The sequence below is a fragment of the Cnephaeus nilssonii genome (genome assembly GCF_951640355.1).
Source record: "Cnephaeus nilssonii genome assembly, chromosome: 13".
Classification (NCBI taxonomy): Eukaryota; Metazoa; Chordata; class Mammalia; order Chiroptera; family Vespertilionidae; genus Cnephaeus; species Cnephaeus nilssonii.
In genome coordinates this window covers 17,328,429-17,347,851 of record NC_137084.1, presented here as the reverse complement: position 1 = coordinate 17,347,851, position 19,423 = coordinate 17,328,429, and the positions used below count along the sequence as shown (strand labels likewise).

Genomic DNA, 19,423 nt, shown 5'->3' with positions numbered 1-19,423 from the left:
ATGGCTTGTTACCCAGGAGTGTGAGAGAGGCCTAAGCAAACCCCCACCAGTCACTTCCAGCTGGCGACCTTGGCTACCAGCCTCACTGGGCTGAGGTGTCCCCAGACCTGTGCATGCCCCACGCACTGACCCAGAATAACAGCTGCCAGGTGGCATCATGGCTGAGTGGGCCCTCAGTCAGTCCTGCTAGGGTGTGCACTCCCATGCACCCCCAGAGCATCCTAGAAGGATCTAGATTGTATAAGATCTAAAGCGTCTAGCCCAGTATGGTCTACTGTGGCTGGCATTTAACGAATTTTAAATTTCCTTCCCTTGACCCTGTCCCCTCAACTGGCAGAAGGAAGGGGAATTCAAAGTGGAGTGTCTCTATTTTTAAAAATATATATATTTTATTGATTTTTTAAAGAGAGGAAGGTAGAGGGATAGAGAGCTAGAAACATCGATCAGCTGCCTCCTGCACACCCCCCACTGGGGACGTGCCCGCAACCAAGGTACATGCCCTTGACCGGAATCGAACCTGGGACCTTTCAGTCCGCAGGCCGACGCTCTATCCACTGAGCCAAACCGGTTTTGGCGGAGTGTCTCTTCTTTGAGACTCAGGAACAGGGGATTCCCAGCACACCGAGGTACCTCTCAGAGAGAAATAAAAACCCCTTACCTGGCTGGCATGCCTCAGGGGTTGAATGTCGACCTAGAAGCAGGAGGTCATGGTTTGATTCTGGTCAGGGCACATGCCAGGGTGCGGGCTTGATCCCCAGTAGGGGTTGTGCAGGAGGCAGCCGATCAGTGATTCTCATCATTGATGCTTCTATCTCCCTCTCCCTCTCCCTCTAAAAATTAATAAAATATATTAAAAAAAATAAAAATATATTTAAAGAAAAAGAACCACTAAAGCTCTGCTGGATGGTGACCTGAAGGCTCTCTTTCCCTAGGATGGCAAAAGGGTGTGAGAGAGGATGGGGCGGGGGGAAGGGGGGAGGGGGAGGAGAGTGTTGAGAAGGCCAACCAGTGAGAATAAAATGGTGGACAGAAAAAACTGGGCCAGTGCAGGCCCCCTCCCCTCTCCTTTTGCTCTCTTTCAGATTAATCAGATTTTTTTTCCTAACTGGGAAAAAGGCCTCCCCAGACACACCTTTGCCCTGCTTACAAATGGGATTCAGGTCTCCTTGATATGTAATCATCCAGAGCTCCTGAGTAAACAGCCTTATGTCTGCCAGGCCACTCCCTAAAAATAGAGCTGGGGGTTCTCTGGGGAGGGGCTGCCATGGAGAGGTGCTTCATGTGGGGGCAGGGCTGCGGGCCGGGAAGGCCGTCCCTCCCCATGGGAGCTGAGAGGTCTGGGAGGGCACAGTCTTGTGCACAATCTGGCTCCCTGGGCCTCAGAGTCTGGCCCTGAGAAATCAAGGTAAAGATGGTGATGCCCCTCCTCATGGGGCCAGTTGGCCAGTGGAGGCCAGTTTCTATGGGGCTTTGTATTGTGCGGCCAGAAGAGGCTGGTCATAGCCAGCTCTGGCTTACCGAGGGCTTGGCTGATCCCACGATGCTTGGAGAGAGCCACCAGGAATCCGTAGAAGGTCAGTCTCTGAACGTTGCTTAGGACCTCTTTGACAAGTGCTGGGGGTGGGCAGCTGGAAGAGGAAATACATGCCAGATTCAAAGACGAGCCAGTCTGCGTGTCATCTCTTCACACCTTCAGGCTTGGGAGGATGCCCAAAGCCGAGAGGAAGGGACCTGAGTGTCCTGGGGGCCCTAAGACCCTGGGGGAGCCTGGCAGATGTCCAGGAGCAGGGAGCAAGGCCTGGACTGGGAACATGAAGGTCTAGCATGTTGGTGTTTTTACTGGGGGAGGAAAAGAGAGGGAGACATGGCACTAGGTAACAACAGCCTCTTCTAGAAAGAAACCAAAAGTGGCTGTGCTGTCTCCAGTGGACTTTGAACCACACAGGACAGCTTTACCCTCCCTTCCTGTGAATTTGTTATACAGCACATGTTTTCCTTCTCTTTAAAATGTCAAGGCCAGTCTATGTCCCAGGAAGGAGAAGGGGACTAGGCTGGTGGTCTGCGGTGGTCTTGCCCAAGTGAAAGCAATCCTCCTAAGAGAGCAACCTAGTCTGGGGGCAGATGGCACTGTTCTAGCTTATACTGTGACCGCCAGGACCCTAGGAGCCCTGGGCCAATGGAATAGCCTGCTGGAGATCGGTCCCAGGGCCAGCGGTGGTGGGGGTGTCTACGTGGACACTTCTACCTGTACTTGTGCCGGTCACACAGGCTCTCCAGGCGCTGGTAGAAGAGTGACGCCTCGACCCCCTCCAGCATGCTGGCCTCACCCAAGGCGGGCCGCTGGCGGTGCTGCCCACTGGACGATGTTGGCACAATCACTGTGTTGGGGTTCTTGCCTGACAGTAGGTCCTGGTAGATGGCAGCCACACTCTCCAGGAATTCTGGGTACCGTGGAGGGAGGAGGCACAGGTCAGGCAGGGAGGACATCCTTCATCTCGTCACTATGTCCCCTTCTGTTAGCTCCACACGAGTGTCAGTGCTCAGGGCATGGCGTGACCACCACACACATGCGAGGTGACACTAATGTGTGTTTCAGTTCAAATGTCCCCTCTTTTGGGCAACTCCCTAGACCAGGTGAGGTTCCCCATCACATACTTGCATACCCTGTGTTCCTCGTAGCATTATCAGTGATGAGTTTTCTGAGTAATTGCTTGTGGACTCTGTCTCCTTGCTGGCATGGGAGCTCCTCAAACCAAGGCAGGCACCATGCCTTGTCAACCCCTGTCCCAGCACCTGGCTCTGGGCCTGGCATATATGGAATGGCTATAAATGTTTTTGTAAAAAGGGAAGGTGTGCACGCTCCCACTGGTAAGCCCCTCCTTCTGAGGCCTCCTGCCTCTGTGACTCAAGAATGCACGTTGGAATACCAGTGTGGGAGAGAAAGCCTGCAAGCTGTGAATTTATTCAACATTTGAAACTGATTTTGAATTTTAGTAATCAAGCCATAGTCAGAGAGCAGTGACTTATGGCCCATCTCACCGCCAACTGGCGCATGCGCTGTGCAGTAGTGATGCTAGGCCCACGCTGCTGCGAGCAGAGGGCCCGGCAGGCGGCACAGGGAAAAGGTTCTCACCAACATGGCTGCTCCTACCCGCTCCAGGGCCCAAGTGCTTTAGAGAAATGGGGAGTAAATGCCTGGAGTTGTGAAGAGCAGGTGGGAAGACCCCAGGCTCCAGACCCTGCCTGACAGAAGGTGATGCTGAGTGAGGCCAGGGCTGGCTGGGGCCACCCGTTGGCAGGAAGTCGATGTCCAGGCTCCAAAGACAGCCTTCTGTTTACTGGAAGAGCTCGTTTTAAATAAGTTTGTTTATGGGCATAGCCAGCAATTTCTAAACCCAACGTTCCATTTGATGTTCTGTGTGAGCTGCTGTGCATTCGTATTTGTGGGTCTATTTTTATTCCACCTGATTCCAGAAGGGATTTAAGGGCACAGCTGGTGCGCCTGGGGAGCAGGTGGGACACAGGACTGGTGTGCACTTATTAAAGCTGGGTAGGAACCTGTGTGCCCACACATAGGGGCCAGGGCCCAGGGGTGGCACTGCCATGGCCGTGGTTCAGCGAGTGCCTGAGAGTGCCGGCGGGGAGTGAGCCTCTGTCCAAGTGTGGGCTGCAGCACTTAGTAGCTCTGCAGCTTAGGCTACTGGCCTCTGTGACCTTGGCTCTTCAAGGACCTATCTCTTAGGGCTGTTGTAAGGGTTAAAGTCCTTAGTGCTATGCCCGGCACAGTACGTTTTTTTATAAGCAGTGAATTTATCAGGTATGGTCACTATGGTGTGTGTTGTTGTCATTGTCATTTTCAGCAGTGTCATTGCACTGCTGACTGTGGTGTCTGTGTCTTGAGGACGCTGAGGAAGTAGGTTTTGCATAGTGACACCTGTGACTCCCCCGTGACGAGAACTAGACATCCTGTAGTGACCGGGGCGAAGCATACCACAAAGGAAGCGCAGCAGAGAAATGTGTGTGCCGGGCATACGATGGAGTGATGGAGTGGGCAGCCGGGCAGGAGAGGGAGAGGAGGTCTGACAGGAGCCACAGGGGTCCTGGGAGACTCTCACCTGAGTAGTAAAACTGGATCTGGAAGGCCAAGAGGAAATCTGAAAAAGACATCAAGCAGTCCATGGCATCATCCATGAGCACAATCCTGAGGGGGAAAGAGAGAAATGTGAGTGTGTGTGTGTGTGTGTGAGAGAGAAAGAGAGAGCCATTCCTGGGGCTCTAGTCTCCCTTGGGGCAATAAGACATTGATAGAGGGCTCCCCAAAACAAGCTCCTCCCAATCACCTCACTTCTTCTTCATCAATTGGACTCTGCCATCAAACTGAGCTGACCACTATCAAGGGCAGGCTCCCAGTTCAGTCTCTGTGGCACCAGCTAGTGGATGGAGGAGGGAGGGGGGGGGGGGTGGGCAGCCAGGAGAGGGTGCAATTGTAATGCAGCCAAGATTTCTTTTCATATACTTGAGCAGTAAATCCTTTCATCCTGCAGCGAGGACCATTTAGTCAGAATAAATACAGCTGATTGGAAAAGGCAAAAAGAACAGCCAAGAGGTTTAAAGGGGTCTTGGCAAGTGGTGCTGATATTTAATAAGCTCCCCAGGGCCAGAGAGCTCCCGAACCTCCATCCTGGGACACGGAGGGCAGAGAAGGGAAGTGGGCTCAGAGCTCTGCACTTGAGAGGGTCAAAGAGCACAACCTGTCTCATGACGTGGTGGCCACTGCTCCTTTTTGCTGTCCACTCTCACAGGTGGACCACCTCCTGGTGTTTTCTCTCTCAAGTTCCTCCCACTGCACACCCACTTTCCAGGGGAAAAAACCACATGACTACTAAAGGGCTCAGACCCAGGCCATATTCATACTCTGCTCAGGGCCCCATCAGAGAGAGGACAGGAAAGGAAGGCTATGAGCACTTGCTGGGCTCCTTCAATGTGCCAGGCAGGGTGCCAAACTCATCTACTGCAAGGGAACTGGGACCCCAATCTGTTTCTGACTGGGCCCCTCTGGCTTTATCTTTACATTTAAAAAGTTTTATTTTGATCTCTTGTATATTTTTATTTGTTTGAAAATATAATTTTATTGATTTCAGAGAGGAAGGGAGAGGGAGAGAGAGATAGAAACATCAGTGAGAGAGAATCATTGATCAGCTGCCTCCTGCACACCGTCTCCTGGGGACTGAACTCGAAACCTGGGCATGTTCCCTGACCAGAAATCAAACCTCGACCTTCTGCTTATAGGTTGACGTTCAACCACTGAGCCACACTGGCTGGGCTCTCGGGTGTTTTTCTAAATCTCTCTGCACTTCCCACTGTCAGAGGGTCCCCAAACTGGCATCTGCATCAGCTGCGGAGAGAGCCAGCACTGCTGACCTCTGGGGAAGGGGCTTTAGAGAGAAGATAATGTGAGAGGTGCCCCTGGAGTCTTTCAAGGCAGGTGGTTCTGGTGTCAGATCTCCCTGAAGAGGGAAAATGGTTCCTACACCTGGTCTGTAGTTGTAATAATGATAACAATAGAAACCGGTATCCCACTTACTTCACGGCAGGCACTGTAGTAATTAAATCTTATCCCACAACAGTGAGGTAGGTGTTGTTATCATTTCCACTTTACAGGTGAACAGACTAAGTCTCAGAGAAGCTCACCTGCTAAGTCATAGAGCTGGTGAGTTTGCTCGACTCCATAAGCCATGCACTTTCCATTACTAGTAGGTCACACTGCCTCTTTAACATGGAGTATAAACACTAACCTTTACTTCTTAGTTTCTGTGGCTAATTTGTCTTCTTTCTTTTCACCTATATGTGAAGGCCAAACTGTTTTTCATGTATCTCTTTGGGAAGAAAAAAACTGCCCCAACTACCAGAGTTGAACATTCAAATTCTAGCTGGAAAAAATTCAAGGCCAGAAGGTGGGAAGAAGCAATGCTGCTGATGGCCACAGGAGGGCACCGTGGTTCCTCCATCAGTGGCTTCTGGGACAAGTCCTGAGCCATAGCCAAGTACCAGTAGTCACCCCATTTTTCATAACCTGTGGATAACCCAGGCAAGCAAAAAGGAACAGAGAGGGCACAAAGCCCAGATTCCAACTGGATGAGGAGGGAGAGGCCAGAGAGGTAGAGAGAGGGCAGGTAGGGTGGACTGGGGTCAGCGGAGACTCCCACACTACAGAGGAAGGGTGAGCTCTCCCAGAATGCTCAGGGAGGAAAAGCCACGAGCACCTCAAAGCTTTTCCCTCCCCGGCTCAGCAGAGAAGAAAAGTCCCAGAGGAGAGAGCCGTGACCTTTCCTTCCTGCCCTACTCCCAGGACAGCTGAGAACCCGATGGCCTGAAGTTAATTACTAAGGAAGAGCGCCAGGCTGAGAACATCCCCAAGCAGGAAACCGCGAAGGGGAGCCAAAGCCTTTGAAGATGTTCCTTGGCTTCTCTTGTTTATCATCAACCTGGACCCAGTGCTCCTGTTTATAGCATTGATCTCCATTTACTACTTCCTACTTTGTCCGTTTGTTCATTTATTTATATTGTAATACAATTCAAATACCATAAGACTCACCCTTTAAAAGTATACATTGTGTTTTAGTATATTCACAAAGTTGTGCAACCATCACCACGGTCTAACTCCAGAAGTGGTAGTTCTCGCTAACCAGCATGCTCCTGGGGTAAGCCCCGCCACACCAGGGCTTCGAGGCAATTGCCATAGCATCTTTCTCTCTCAGCCGCAGACGGGACTAGAAGCTGCAAACAGGGCCCGCCCTTCCAGCTCAGAACTGGCGTGAAGCTTCTGTCCGGGGCTGTTCTTGACTGGAACATTAGCACTTTCCTTTAAGATGGGCAGCTGGGGATGAACAAGGGCACAGCTGGCAGAGGGCAGGAGACCCACCAGGTAATGGTGGCAGTTTCTCTGAGAAGGGGTCTTGACCCTTGGTCCTTGGTGGGCTGAAACTGACAACAGTCCGGTGGGACCAGCAGGCTAACTGGGAAGGTGACAGCGGCAGGGTCTTTCTTTCTGAGGGACAGTGGCTGGGTCCCAGCAGCGTGTGTGAAAAGGACGAAGGGGTTTTCTTCTCTCTTTTTTATATTTTTACTAGAGGCCTGGTGCACAAAATTGGTGCATGGGTAGGGTCCCTAGGCCTGGCCAGCTATCAGGGCTGATCAGGGCCTTCTGGTTGCCAGCTGGGGCCTCCCTCGGCTGCTGGCTGCTGCCCGGGGCTGTCCTTCATTCCGTACTGCCCCCTGGTGGTCAGCGCACATCATAGATCATAGCGAATGATTGAACTCCCGGTCTCTCGGTCAAACTCCCATGGGGACAATTTGCATATTAGGCATATATATATATATTGATTGATTTCAGAGAGGAAGAGAGAGGGAGAGAAAGAAACATCAGTGATGAGAGGGAATCATTGACTGGCTGCCTCCTGCACTCTCCATGCTGGGGATTGAGCCGACAACCGGGCATGTGCCCTTGACTGCCTGGAATCAAACCACGGACCCTTTGGTCTGCAGGCCAATGCTCTATCCACAGAGCCAAACCTGCTAAGGCTGAAGGGGTTTTCTTGATTGCAAGCAGTGAGACTGGCTGCCAGAAAACCCAACTGGATCTCAGCTTTTATTAACAGCAATACCACCCATTATCCTGCTCAGCCAGAAGCCCGGGAGTCCTGGAAACTCCCTGCCTTGTCCACTCACATCAATCAATCAATCAGTCCTGTCAGTCCTACCCCTGACATTTCTCTAGCATCCATCTACCTTCCTCCACGGCCACCATCTGACATCCACCACCACCTCTTTTTCCTGGACAACTGGATGACCTCCCTCCCTGTTTCCTGCAATCATTCTTGCCTCCTTCTGAGTATCCATACTGGGGTGAGAAAGATCTTTTTTAAGATGCAAATTTGGCTATTTTACAGCTCTGTTTAAAACCCTTCATGGGCTTCCCATCGCCCTTAGAACAGAGTCCCCCATTCTTCTCCACATGTTCTATCCTCTGCCTCCCCTCTCCTCTCTAGGCTCCCGGGGGTCACTGGCAGTGACCCTCACTACCCTCCAGCGACACTGATCCTTCAGTTCTTCCCAATGCTTCCTCCTTCCTCAGGCCCTTCAGATCAGCCAGTGCCTCCACCTATCTGCCGCCTACCCATTCTACACAGCACCTCTCTGGGGAACCTTCCTTAGGCCCGCTGGGTAGGCCTCCCTAGTTCTTTGCTTCCTTCTCACTGTTCACCAGGTGACACCACCACTGTCTTTTTTTTTTTTTTTAAATATATTTTATTGATTTTTTACAGTGAGGAAGAGAGAGGGATAGAGAGCTAGAAACATCGATGAGAGAGAAACATTGATCAGCTGCCTCCTGCACATCCTGCAACCAAGGTACATGCCCTTGACCGGAATCGAACCCAGGACTCTTGAGTCCGCAGACCGACGCTCTATTCACTGAGCCAAACCGGTTTCGGCAACCACCACTGTCTTTGTCGCTTGGCTCCAGGGTCCAGAATGGCACAGGGTACATAGCAGTCACTCAGTAAATATTTGTTGAATGAAGGAAAGCATGAAAAAATGAGTAAGAGAGGCCATAGAACTCTTTCTTCTCCCCTGGCCAGGTGACACCTGGACACTATAGCCAGCTGTGGACAGTGCAGTCCATTTAGGAGGAATAAACTAGCGTCTGCAGACCACGGTATCAGACAATCACTGCACTGAGACCCTGTGCTTGGGAGAGAAGGAGGAGGAGGAGTGAGGGCTGAGATCTGACCTGTGAAGGACTGCCTCTGAGGGGCAGGCCCCAGTGACCTGGAGTTTGGCTCTAGAAGACTTTTTTAAGCCTCTCAGCTCTGGGATTGTGGCTGCTTTGTGGAGGAGTGAGCTTCTTGTTGCTGGAGAAATTCAAGCAGAAGCCTGACAAGGTTGCACTCCTCACAAGTATGAAAGCTTCTGCAGCTCACAGTGTCATCCCAAGTGCAGACAGAACTGACAGCTGCTCCTGTTAGTGCTGGTTCTGCTGGGGAAGATGCCGCTGTCTGGAGGACTGGCGGAAGAGAGGTCTGAGAGGCTTACAGAAACATCATATGCTGTGATGTCCATCTCCAAACCAGTGCTCTGACCCATGAAGGTCCTGGACTGGAATCTTGGCAGAACTGTGGGAAAAGCAGGAAGGAGACTCTACAGGTCTGTCTTGGCCTTTGGGACATGGACCCCATCCCACAGACAGTGAGCTCCTTCACCCTGAACTCGAACTTGTCCCCAGCCCTGAGGCCTCCAGAAGGAATCTCTTGGAGAGGAGCTCATCCACATGTGCTGTTTTCCTGTTGATGGCAGTTGGCTCAACACCCCTTCCTGCCAGAGGCCTTCAGCTAACGTGCCAGCTGCTGCTGACACCTGGAGGAGCTGGGCCGCCCCTGCTTTGAAGTGGAGCCAACGGGGAGCTGTTGCCAACAGAAATCTGTGCAAATCTACTGGGTTGCAGAGGGATCCTTGCAGGCCATGCCTCCGGGCCAGAGAGAGGGGCTCTGGGGGAGAAGTGAAGGCACTGCAGTGCAGGCTGGCGCTGAGCATAGCCGTGCGAAGGGTGGAGTCCAGCGCAGGCGACCAGAATGGAGAACGAGCAGATGGCAGGGTCCGAGCCAATCCTGGGGGCTGACTTCCAGCAGCTGGGATGGGCTGGCTGGGAGGTAAATGAGTGTCAAGGAAGCGAACAGCTTTAGTCTGAACTTCCTGACTTGCCAATGTCCTATTCGCCCCTAAGGCCAGTGTTCCTGGTCTAGTGGCTTGAGCTGCACCCATTTTCCTGGGGCTCTGGGTTTGCAGCCCTGGGATTAGATCCCAGCTCCAGCGCTCACTGGCCAAATGACTTCTTCTCTCTGAGCCTGGGTTTCCTCATGTGTAAAGAGGAGATAACCATGATTCCTGTTTCACAGGAATTCTGTGACGCGTCAGTATGATGATGCACTGTACTTAGTATACAATGAGCATTCAAAACCAGTGTATTCTAGCTGGCTTAAGGTGCTGGAAGCATTCAAGACAGCAAAGAAAAACATAGCACAGAGGAAGTAAGTGCTGCCAGCACCCAACCGGACGGAGGCTCTCGGGTGGAAGCTATCTGGTTTCGAGTCCACAGTTGGGGGAAGCCAGCCTCCAGCCAGGTCCAGAAAGAAAAGCCACCTTCCATGACTTAGCTGCTTTGTGGAGGTCACATGACTAGTGTCCTTTATGAGTGCAGCTGAAGTGTGTCCCACGTCTGTTTGGGCTCTGCAGTCTGCGTTTCAATGTCAGGGCCATGGTGAGAATGAACTACACTCTGGCTCCCTTCTCCAGGTGGGAGGGAAAGGCTGCTGTCCAGGCTTCCTGGGACACTCCCTCAGGGATGCCCCCCTTCTGGACTGGGTTGGAAGCACCCACGTGCTGCACAAGCTGCCATAAGTCCAGGCCCTCAAAGCAGCGTGGGATGTCCCGGTCACTGCTCTGCCCTGGCTCCAGCCTGCACCTCCAGGGTACCCCCAATGCCACCTGCCCTGTGGTGCCTCAGAAGCTCAATGCAGAGCATGGGCAATAAGAGTAGCAATGATGATGGTCACTCTTCATCAGGCTCACTCTGTCAGCACTGTACACATCAGTCCTATGAGGCAAGCTCAGTGAATATCTTTACTGAGAAACACAGAGGTCCAGAGAGGCTAAGAAGCCTGACTAAAGTCACCAGCTAGAAGTGAAAGAGCTGTTATTCAACACAGGTCCTCTGACTCTAGTCAGCTCCTGGGCCACCTGCACCTGGGTAAACACTGGGCTCTGTGCTCCCTAGTGGCCGCAACACCTTCCTGCAGCTGGGTTATCCTTCCTTGCACTCTTGGTATTTGTAATCAGTCCTAGCAACTGCCCCAGGGGGGCTGGAGGCTTAGGTCCCAGTGACGTTTCTTCAAGCAGACAGCTTGAAGGACCCAGCTCAGCCATTAAACCCCTTATCTTGGTCTCTCCCAGGAAGCCTCACAGCTAGAGAACTCTTGGTAAATCCAGGCATACGTCGCTCCACTGCACTTCGCAGATATTGCATTTTGTGCAAATTGTAGGCAAAATCCTCCACTAGTAAAAGGATTACGACTTGCTTTACCGCAATACTCACTTGATTGCAATGGTCTGGAACCAAACCCACAATATCTCTGAGGTATCCCTGTTCCCAGAATCAAAGCATGGCTGCAAGCTCCTCCAACTCCGGGCCCACTGGCTTCTCCCGTCCTCTGGGTCGTCACTGGTGAAAGCCTGGCTTCTTTCCAGGCGGCTTACTTTCCTGAGATGGCGTTTTCCTCTCTCTCACTGCTCCCCACCTAAACCATACCCATCCCTTTTGTTTTAAATGAAACATTTAAAACTTTAGAAAATGACAGAGAATAACATAACAAATACCTGTGTACCCACTAGCCAGCTTCATCAAACCTCAACATTTTTCATCTGTGCTTCAGTTTTTAAAAGCTTTGTAAAATATTACACATACTGTTCAAGCCACCTGTGTACCCCTCTTTCATTCCATTCCTCTACCCTCTTCCTCAGAGATCACCTCTGAAACTTGGTCACTGAAACGTGGTGGCTAAGCACCCCTCCCTCTCCATGTTTTTATACTGTAGTAATCCACACAACTGCCTATATTCTTAAAACATTAGGTAGGTGTTGTTGGGTTTTTTGCTTGTTTTCAAATTCTGTGTATCAGTTGGTAATGTGATATTTTGAGGGTTTTTTTAATGCATATATGTGTCCCTGTGTTCAATTTACTAGTAGCTGCTGTACAGAATCCCACTCTCTGAGGCACCACTCTCTGTCCTTTCCACTGCAGGGGGCATGCAGCCTGTTCCATGGCAGCTATTACCAACAGGCAAGGTTCCTTGATAGTTCAGTGGTTAGTGTGTGGCACTACCTGCTGTGGCCAGGGTTCTGTTTGCTGCCAGGGAATTCTTGCTTCCAGACCCTTCTCCTCTCTCTGAATGCCAGCTCCACGAGGGCACGGACTTTGTTTTGTCCACTGCTCTATCCTCAGCACCTGGAAGTGTGCCTGGCACATCACAGGCACTCTCAATGAACAATGACTGAGGAAAAGAATGCAATTTTGTTGGTGGTCAATCTTGTCCATTGGGCTTGGGGCTTTTTGTATCTTGTTGAAGAATTCTTTAACTACCTGGTAACCATAAAAATATTTTCCTCTATTCTCTTTTAAAGAGCTTTAGAGTTTTGTATTTCACACTAGGTCTGTAATCTATGTGAAACTGACTTCTAAATATGTATGAAGTAGGGATTTATTTTATCCTTTGTGGAAAAACGATGACCCCACCACTAGTTGTTGAGTCAGCCCTTTCCCCACTGCTCTGCAATGCTGTCCTTTTATAGATTAAGTTTATATAAATGTAGGGGTCAGGCTGTCTATCTAGTATGATCCATTGGTATATCCTTACTCTAGTAATATACTATCTTAATTATCATGGCCTTATAAATAGTCTTGATAGCTGAGAGGGCATGTTCACCTATTACTAATCCTTTAAGCCCCAAATTCAACATGTCTCCCTCCATGGAAAAGCCTTTCATGGTTCCCCAGGTTAGGCCGGGTCTCCTGTTTCTACGTTCCTATAGCACTTAGCATGTCATTCATTTAATGTCAGCTGCTCTGTCAGCTGTAAGTTCCTTGAGGGCTGGGACAACATCTGTTTTGATCACTGTCATAGCCCCTCCATAAGCACACGGACTGGCACATGACAGGCATTTGGTGATGGAAGAATGGGGAAGGAAAGGCTAGCCTGTTTGGAGAAAGACCTTTCGGGGCAGCAGAGATATTGTTGGATGGCAAGTCAGATCTAGGGAGGAAAACTATGCAGAAAGGTAGCGCAGGGAAGAGGCATAAAGAAAGACACCAAAGGAGCATAAAGCTATGTCCTTGGTGCATGGCATGCGGGCTGGCAGAGAGCAGATGCCCAGTAAACATTTGAAAAATAAATTACAGGAATTAAACACACTCCCCATTCACTAATTATGATTTTTAAAAATAGGTAATATATTTTGAGGGCTACATGACATATTTTACATGCATGATTTCTTAAATCCTAAAAACAACTCTAAGACACAGGTGCTATACTAGTATATATATATATTTTTTAATCCTCACCCGAGGATATTTTTTTATTGATTTTTACAGAGAGTAGAAGAGAGGGAAAGACAGAGAGAAATATCGATGTGAGAGAAACACATCGATTGGCTGCCTACTGCACGAGCCCAGGCCAGGGCCTGGGCGGGGAGGAGCCTGAAACCAAGGTACGTGACCTGGACTGGAATTGAACCTGGGACCGTTCAGTCTGCAGGCTGATACTCTATCCACTGAGCCAAACTGGCCAGGGCTCGCAGGTGCTATTTTTATTTCCATTTTACAGGTGAAGAAATTGATGCTTAGAGAAGTGGCTCAGTGTCACAAGCCAGTAAGTGAAGGACCTGGGATTTGGCTCCAGGGCTGTCTGTTACAGGACCTGAGTCCTTCACCATAGGGACCAGCTGAGTGACTCTCTTCAATGGGGGTGAGTTGCTATGTCTAAAACTAGATTCCTTAGGAGTTTATGTGTGTTTGAAGCACTGTATGTATCCAGCATATAACCATAATAAAGGAGGTTTTCCCATTAAACATATATTACTCAGTGGGGTGTCAGGCCTTCAGTGAGGGAGAAGTGAGTTAAATGAGTGGTTCAGTAAGCTCTGCAGGAGATTCTGACGCACTGCTTTAAATCTTCACCCTTGGAGTAGAGCTTCATGTCTCTGTGTCACTGGGGCTTGAGTGGATTATAGGTGTGATGGTCCCCTGGGCCCAGCTGGGAGGAGGCGAGAGCCTGCAGGCTAATTGCAGGCTGTCTTATCTTGACCCTACTTTTTGTTATATATTATTTTCTGAGTGTTGTGAGGTGAAAAAAGGCCAGAAAGTACTGCCATAGGGAATCCGGGAACGTCTTATTTATTTATTTACTAGTGGCCTGGTGCATGAAATTCGTGCACATTAAAAGGGAATTAATTAGAGGAAATATTTTAATATTGCTATTTGCCCTTTCTCTATAATAGAAGTGTCAGAGATGAAAGAAAATTAGTAAAATGTATATGAAAATCTTCCTCCTGTCAGAGTCTGGGGCGCACTGAGGGACCAGAGTCAAGTCTCCGCCCACCCGCACACACCTCAAAATAGTGTGAGACCCAGACCCGGCGGGCCCCACCTCCATTGGGCGAGATCCAGACCCGGCTGGCCCCACCCCTGTCAAGCCCCACTGGGCGGGGAGCACAGCCTCAGGTCCCCTGACCTGGTGCTGGGCAGGGGGCATGGCCTGAGGTCCCCATCAAGCCCTGCTGGGTGGGGGGGGGGGGGGCACAGCCTCAGGTCCCCCACCCTGACCCACACCACGCAGTCTCAGGTCCCTGCTGATCACTTATTACGGAAATCCCTCATTATGGGAACCCCGCCTCTGCTATGGGCACAGCCATATTGTGTTATGGGAACTGTGCCTCCGCTGTGGGCACAGCCATCTTGTGTTATGGGAACCCCACCTCCACTGTGAGTGCAGCCATCTTGTGATGGCGTGAGTGTTAGTTTATATATTACCTCTTTATTATATAGGATTTATTTATTTATTATTTAATCCTCACAGAGAATATTTTTAGAGAGAGTGGAAAGGAGAGGGAGAGACAGAGAGAAATACTAATGTGAGAGAGACACATCAATTGGTTGCCTTCCACATACCCCTCACCAGGGCTGGAAGCCTGCAACCAAGGTATATGCACTTGACTGGAATTGAATCCAGGACCCTTCAGTCCACAGGCCAACGCTCTATCCACTGAGCCAAACTGGCTAGTACTCTCCTTATTTTTTAAAAGTCTTGTCATAATAATAATGCCAACATTATTTTAACAGCAAGAAACTTATAGAATGTCTATAACATGCTGAATAATTTATATCTATATGTTTTTTGAAATCTTACAACTGCCGTATGACTTACATACTATTATTATCCCCATTTTACAGATATGAAAACAGGGCTTAGAGAAGTTCAGATAGAGCCTCCTGTCACCCAGTTAATAGGCACAGATAGTGCTAGACACGGGTCTTTCTAACCTGTGATGCCAGTACAGCCACTATGGAAAACAACATGGTGGTTCCTCAAAAAATGAAAACTAGAACTATCATATGATCCAGGAATTCCACTTCTGGGTAATTATCTGAAGAAAACAAAAACACGAACTCGAGCCCTGGCCAGTTTGGCTCAGTGGATAGAGCGTCAGCCTGCAGACCAAAGGATCCCAGGTTCAATTCTAGTCAAGGGCACATGCCTGGGTTGCGGGCTTAGTCCAATGAGCAGGAGGCAGTCAATCAATGATTCCCTCTCATCACTGATGTTTCTATCTCTCTCTTCCTCTCCTTTCCTCTTTGAAATCAATAAAAATAGTTAAAAAAACACACACAAACTCGAAAAGATATATGCATTCCTATGTCCACTGCAGCATTATTTATAACTAGATGCCCAGCGTGCGAAATTGTGTGAGACCCAGACCCGGCACGCTGCGGGACACAGCGTCAAGTCCCGCCGGCACTGCGGGACCCATCAATGCACCTCCTGGTGACCAGTCTTTGCTTGTTACGGTGTTACGACCACTGGGTTTTTATTATATAGATAGCCAAGTAATGGAAACAACAATTAGCCAAGTAATTTATCCATTGATGGGTGAATGGATAAAGAAAATGTGATATTATATATATGTATGTGTGCAATATACACACAATAGAATATTATTCATCCATGAAAAAGAATCAAATCTTGCCATTTGCAACAACATGGATGGACTTTGAGATTATCATGCTGAATGAAATAATTCAGACAGAGGAAAACATATACTATATGATCTCACTTACATGTGGAATAAAAACACACAAAAGCAAGCTTATATAGAAGACCGATTGGTAGTTGTCAGAGGTGGGAGTTGAGTGTGTGTGTGAAAGGGGTCATAAGGTATAAACTTTCAGTTTTAAAATATATAAATCACGAGGATGTGATGTACAGCATGGTGACTATAGTTAATAATATTGTATTGCCTATTTGAAAGTTGCTAAGTGAGTAGATCTTAAAAGTTCTCACCATGAGAAAAAAACAATTTTGTAACTATGTGTGGTGACAGATCTTAACTAGACCTACTGTGGTGATCACTTTGCAATATATAAAAATATCCAATCAGGATACTGTATACCTGAAACTAATATAATGTTACATGCCAATTATACCTCAATAAAAAAGATAATAACAACAACAAAAAAGAAGTCTGGCTCTAATTGCATGGTCTGAACCATCAGGAAAGCCCCCTCGTCCACGAGGGATGGAGAGAGATGCTAGGTGACCATTTGAGAATAAAATTACTTAGTGCCTCCTGCTGCTGCAGGAGTGTCCGAGGTGGAGAGGCTCTCTGGCTGGGCATGGCCATGGAATCTGTTCCTTCTTTCCCTTCCTGTGTTTCCAGCTCACACCTGCAGCCCCAGGGCTTGGCCACGGTGCACACAGCACATAAGTCAGGCGCATGTGGGGACGCCATGGCCCTGAACAGGCTCTGGTGTACAGCTGCCTCTGGATTACATTCTTTCACACACACATCATCACAGACTGGAGCCTCCTTCTGCGGCCTAAGTGAAGTGAGCCCAGCAGTGAGATGGGGCAGGGCAGCCCCTCTTCTGGCAATGGTAACTGCCTTGAAGGCCTAACCCCGCATTTGCCATGCTGGTCAGCAGGCTGGGCTTGTGGTTGAAGTTGGGATCCTAGACAAAATGAGAATAGCTTACAGAACCAGTACACTTTCTGGGATATATACAATTTTTCTACACACACACCAGCTGGAGTGGCATTGGGGAAAGAATGGCCCTGGGGAGGTAGGGCTGACACAGAAGCCTGATGCTCATACACAGGGAGAAAACAAACTTCTCCCTCGTTCTGAATTCATCTCTAATTTTGCAGTTAGTATCCTGAGCATTACCCTAGGCCCTTCTGTTGTTTACACTTGAATTCCCGTAATTCCCTCACACTGCTATTGGCATGGACTGGCTACAGTGCTGCCTCCTCAAACTGAAAGGTCTAAAGTTACTACCAAATAGTAGGCTTCCTGGTGGGAAGGGGATAATAGGGAAATATCACTCCAGAAGCCTTGGGTATCACTGATGGTAAGAATCTGTGGAGTTAGAGGATTCTGTTGCTTCTATTCTGCTCTTGCAGTGCTTACATTATCAGATTGTTCGGAAGGATCTGAGAGACGGCTGGACAATGCAAAGCTGTGGCTGCTGGGGCTGAAAATCCCACAGAGGGCTCACCCTCCTGAAATCACACCTACCTTTTGGAGTGGGAAAGGAAGGCAGTGGCTGCTCTGGGGGACAGAAACCAAGGTGGCCTGTCACAAAGTGGGGGCAGGCAGGAACTGGTACCCAGGTGGTCCTCTTCTAAACCAATGTCAAGCTCCTTTAGCGGCAGCAACTATAACTTACTCATCACTACATTATTCCCAGTGTGTAGAACAGATCCCGGCACAAAACGGGCACTCAAGAAATATTTCATGTCGTACTGACACACGCTACAACATGATGAACCCAAAAAACATGCTCAGTGAAAGAAATCAGTCACTAAGGACCATATGATATATGAGCCCATTTATTTTAAATGTCCAGAATAGGCAAATTTATAGAGACAGAAAGTAGATCAGTGGTTGCCTCCGGCTGGGGAGGAGAAGGGGCTTGGGAAGTAATGGCTAAAAGGTGCAGGATTTCTTTTTGGCATAATTAAAATGTTTTAAAATAGCCCGTGGTGATAAATGTGAATATATTTTGTGAATAGCTAAAAGCCATTGAATTTAATACTTTAAATGGGTGAATTATATGGTATCCCAAAACACTGTTAAAAAAGAAATATTTGATTAATATATCAATGAATGAGCAAATGAATATAGTTTCTGACCTTTGTCCTTGGAGTTCCTTAGAACCATGGGCTATTAGAACCATGTAAACTGCCAGACAAGGAATCTTCACTCATATGTTCGTTCACTCAGGAGACACCTATGGAGTGTCTAGAACAGTGATGGCGAACCTATGACACGCGTGTCAGCACTGACACGCGTAGCCATTTCTGATGACACGCGGCCGCTGAGGCAGCCGCATGCTGAGGATGAAACATTTGCGAAATAATGTTTTTTCCTCAAAGTGACACACTACCTGAGTTATGCTCAGTTTTTTGGCAAAGTTTGACACACCAAGCTCAAAAGGTTGCCCATCACTGGTCTAGAACATACGTCATGTTGCGCCAGGCAGTATTGATCCTGCAGCAAACAAGACTGGTGTGGTCCTGTCTGCCTTTGTGGAGCACACACACTCACACCCATGGTTCCTTTTCTTTAGGAATTCTCTAGTTAAGAGACCAGAGCTGATGTTCATTATTCAGACATGTAGAAACTGTAGCTGATTTTTATTATTAAGCCCGGTCTTTAAGAATGCTGAGTTTCCCCCCAAAAAAATTTGGAGCTGAATCTTCCTTAAAGTGATCTGACTCCAAAGAAGGAACTATCATTGGAAATGTGAAGCTAACTCCTTTTGGCTGCTTTTACATTATCCTATATAATAAAAGGCTAATATGCAAATCGACCTAAAGGTGGAAAGATTGATCGCTATGACGCACACTGACCACCAGGGGGTAGAAGCTCAACGCGGGAGCTGCCCTCTGGTGGTCAGTGTGCTTCCACAGGGGGAGTGCCACTCAGCCAGAAGCCAGGCTCATAGCTGGCAAGTGCAGCGGCGGTGGCGGTGGCGGGAGCCTCTCCTGCCTCTGCAGCAACGCTAAGGACCCCTCAGGGGATGTCTGCCTGCCGGCTCAGAGGGCACAGGCCAGGCTAGGGGATATCCCCCCTGCCAAGTGCACGATTGTTGTGCACTGAGCTTCTAGTAAGAGATAATCTTCTACACCCTTTTCAGCCAAGGAGAAAAAAATCTGAATCTCCTTTGGATTGCAGAGTAAGTTAAAATTATAAAACCTGAACTGTAGCTTTTACCAGTGACTACTTGCCACTGCAAAAGATAAGTATCCACTGAACAATGAGGGGGAAAAGCCTATACAATTTTGGGTGTGTGATCACTAAGCAGGTTTTGCACATGATCAGCAAAATCAGCCTGAGCTGTGAACTGCGCAACAGCCTGCCCGAGTGGCCACTGTCTGTGGCTAGCAGCAGTGGGTTTCCCATTTCCCTAGTCAGCAGGGCTCGTTTTAGGAGTGAGGGGGTTCATGGTGTAGTGTGGTCCATGCAGCTTTGGTTTCAGTGGGTCAGACCACCAAGAAGAAAGGATATCCTGGCATAGGGAGTCAGGAGCAGGAGG

General features: G+C 48.9%; 1 protein-coding gene across 4 annotated transcripts in view; it reads right to left on the bottom strand.

Moving 5' to 3' along the window:
- Positions 1 to 19,423, bottom strand: part of CSTPP1 (centriolar satellite-associated tubulin polyglutamylase complex regulator 1) — a gene marked incomplete at its 5' end in the record, with an annotated part of 164,029 nt that overhangs the window by 4,435 nt on the left and 140,171 nt on the right. For all 4 annotated transcript variants that reach the window (XM_079788552.1, XM_079788551.1, XM_079788554.1 and 1 more), the window contains 3 exons: positions 1,519 to 1,628; positions 2,246 to 2,441; positions 4,116 to 4,201. In XM_079788552.1, coding sequence (XP_079644678.1) covers positions 1,519 to 1,628; positions 2,246 to 2,441; positions 4,116 to 4,201 — 392 coding nt within the window. The remainder of the gene's footprint in view (positions 1 to 1,518; positions 1,629 to 2,245; positions 2,442 to 4,115; positions 4,202 to 19,423) is intronic.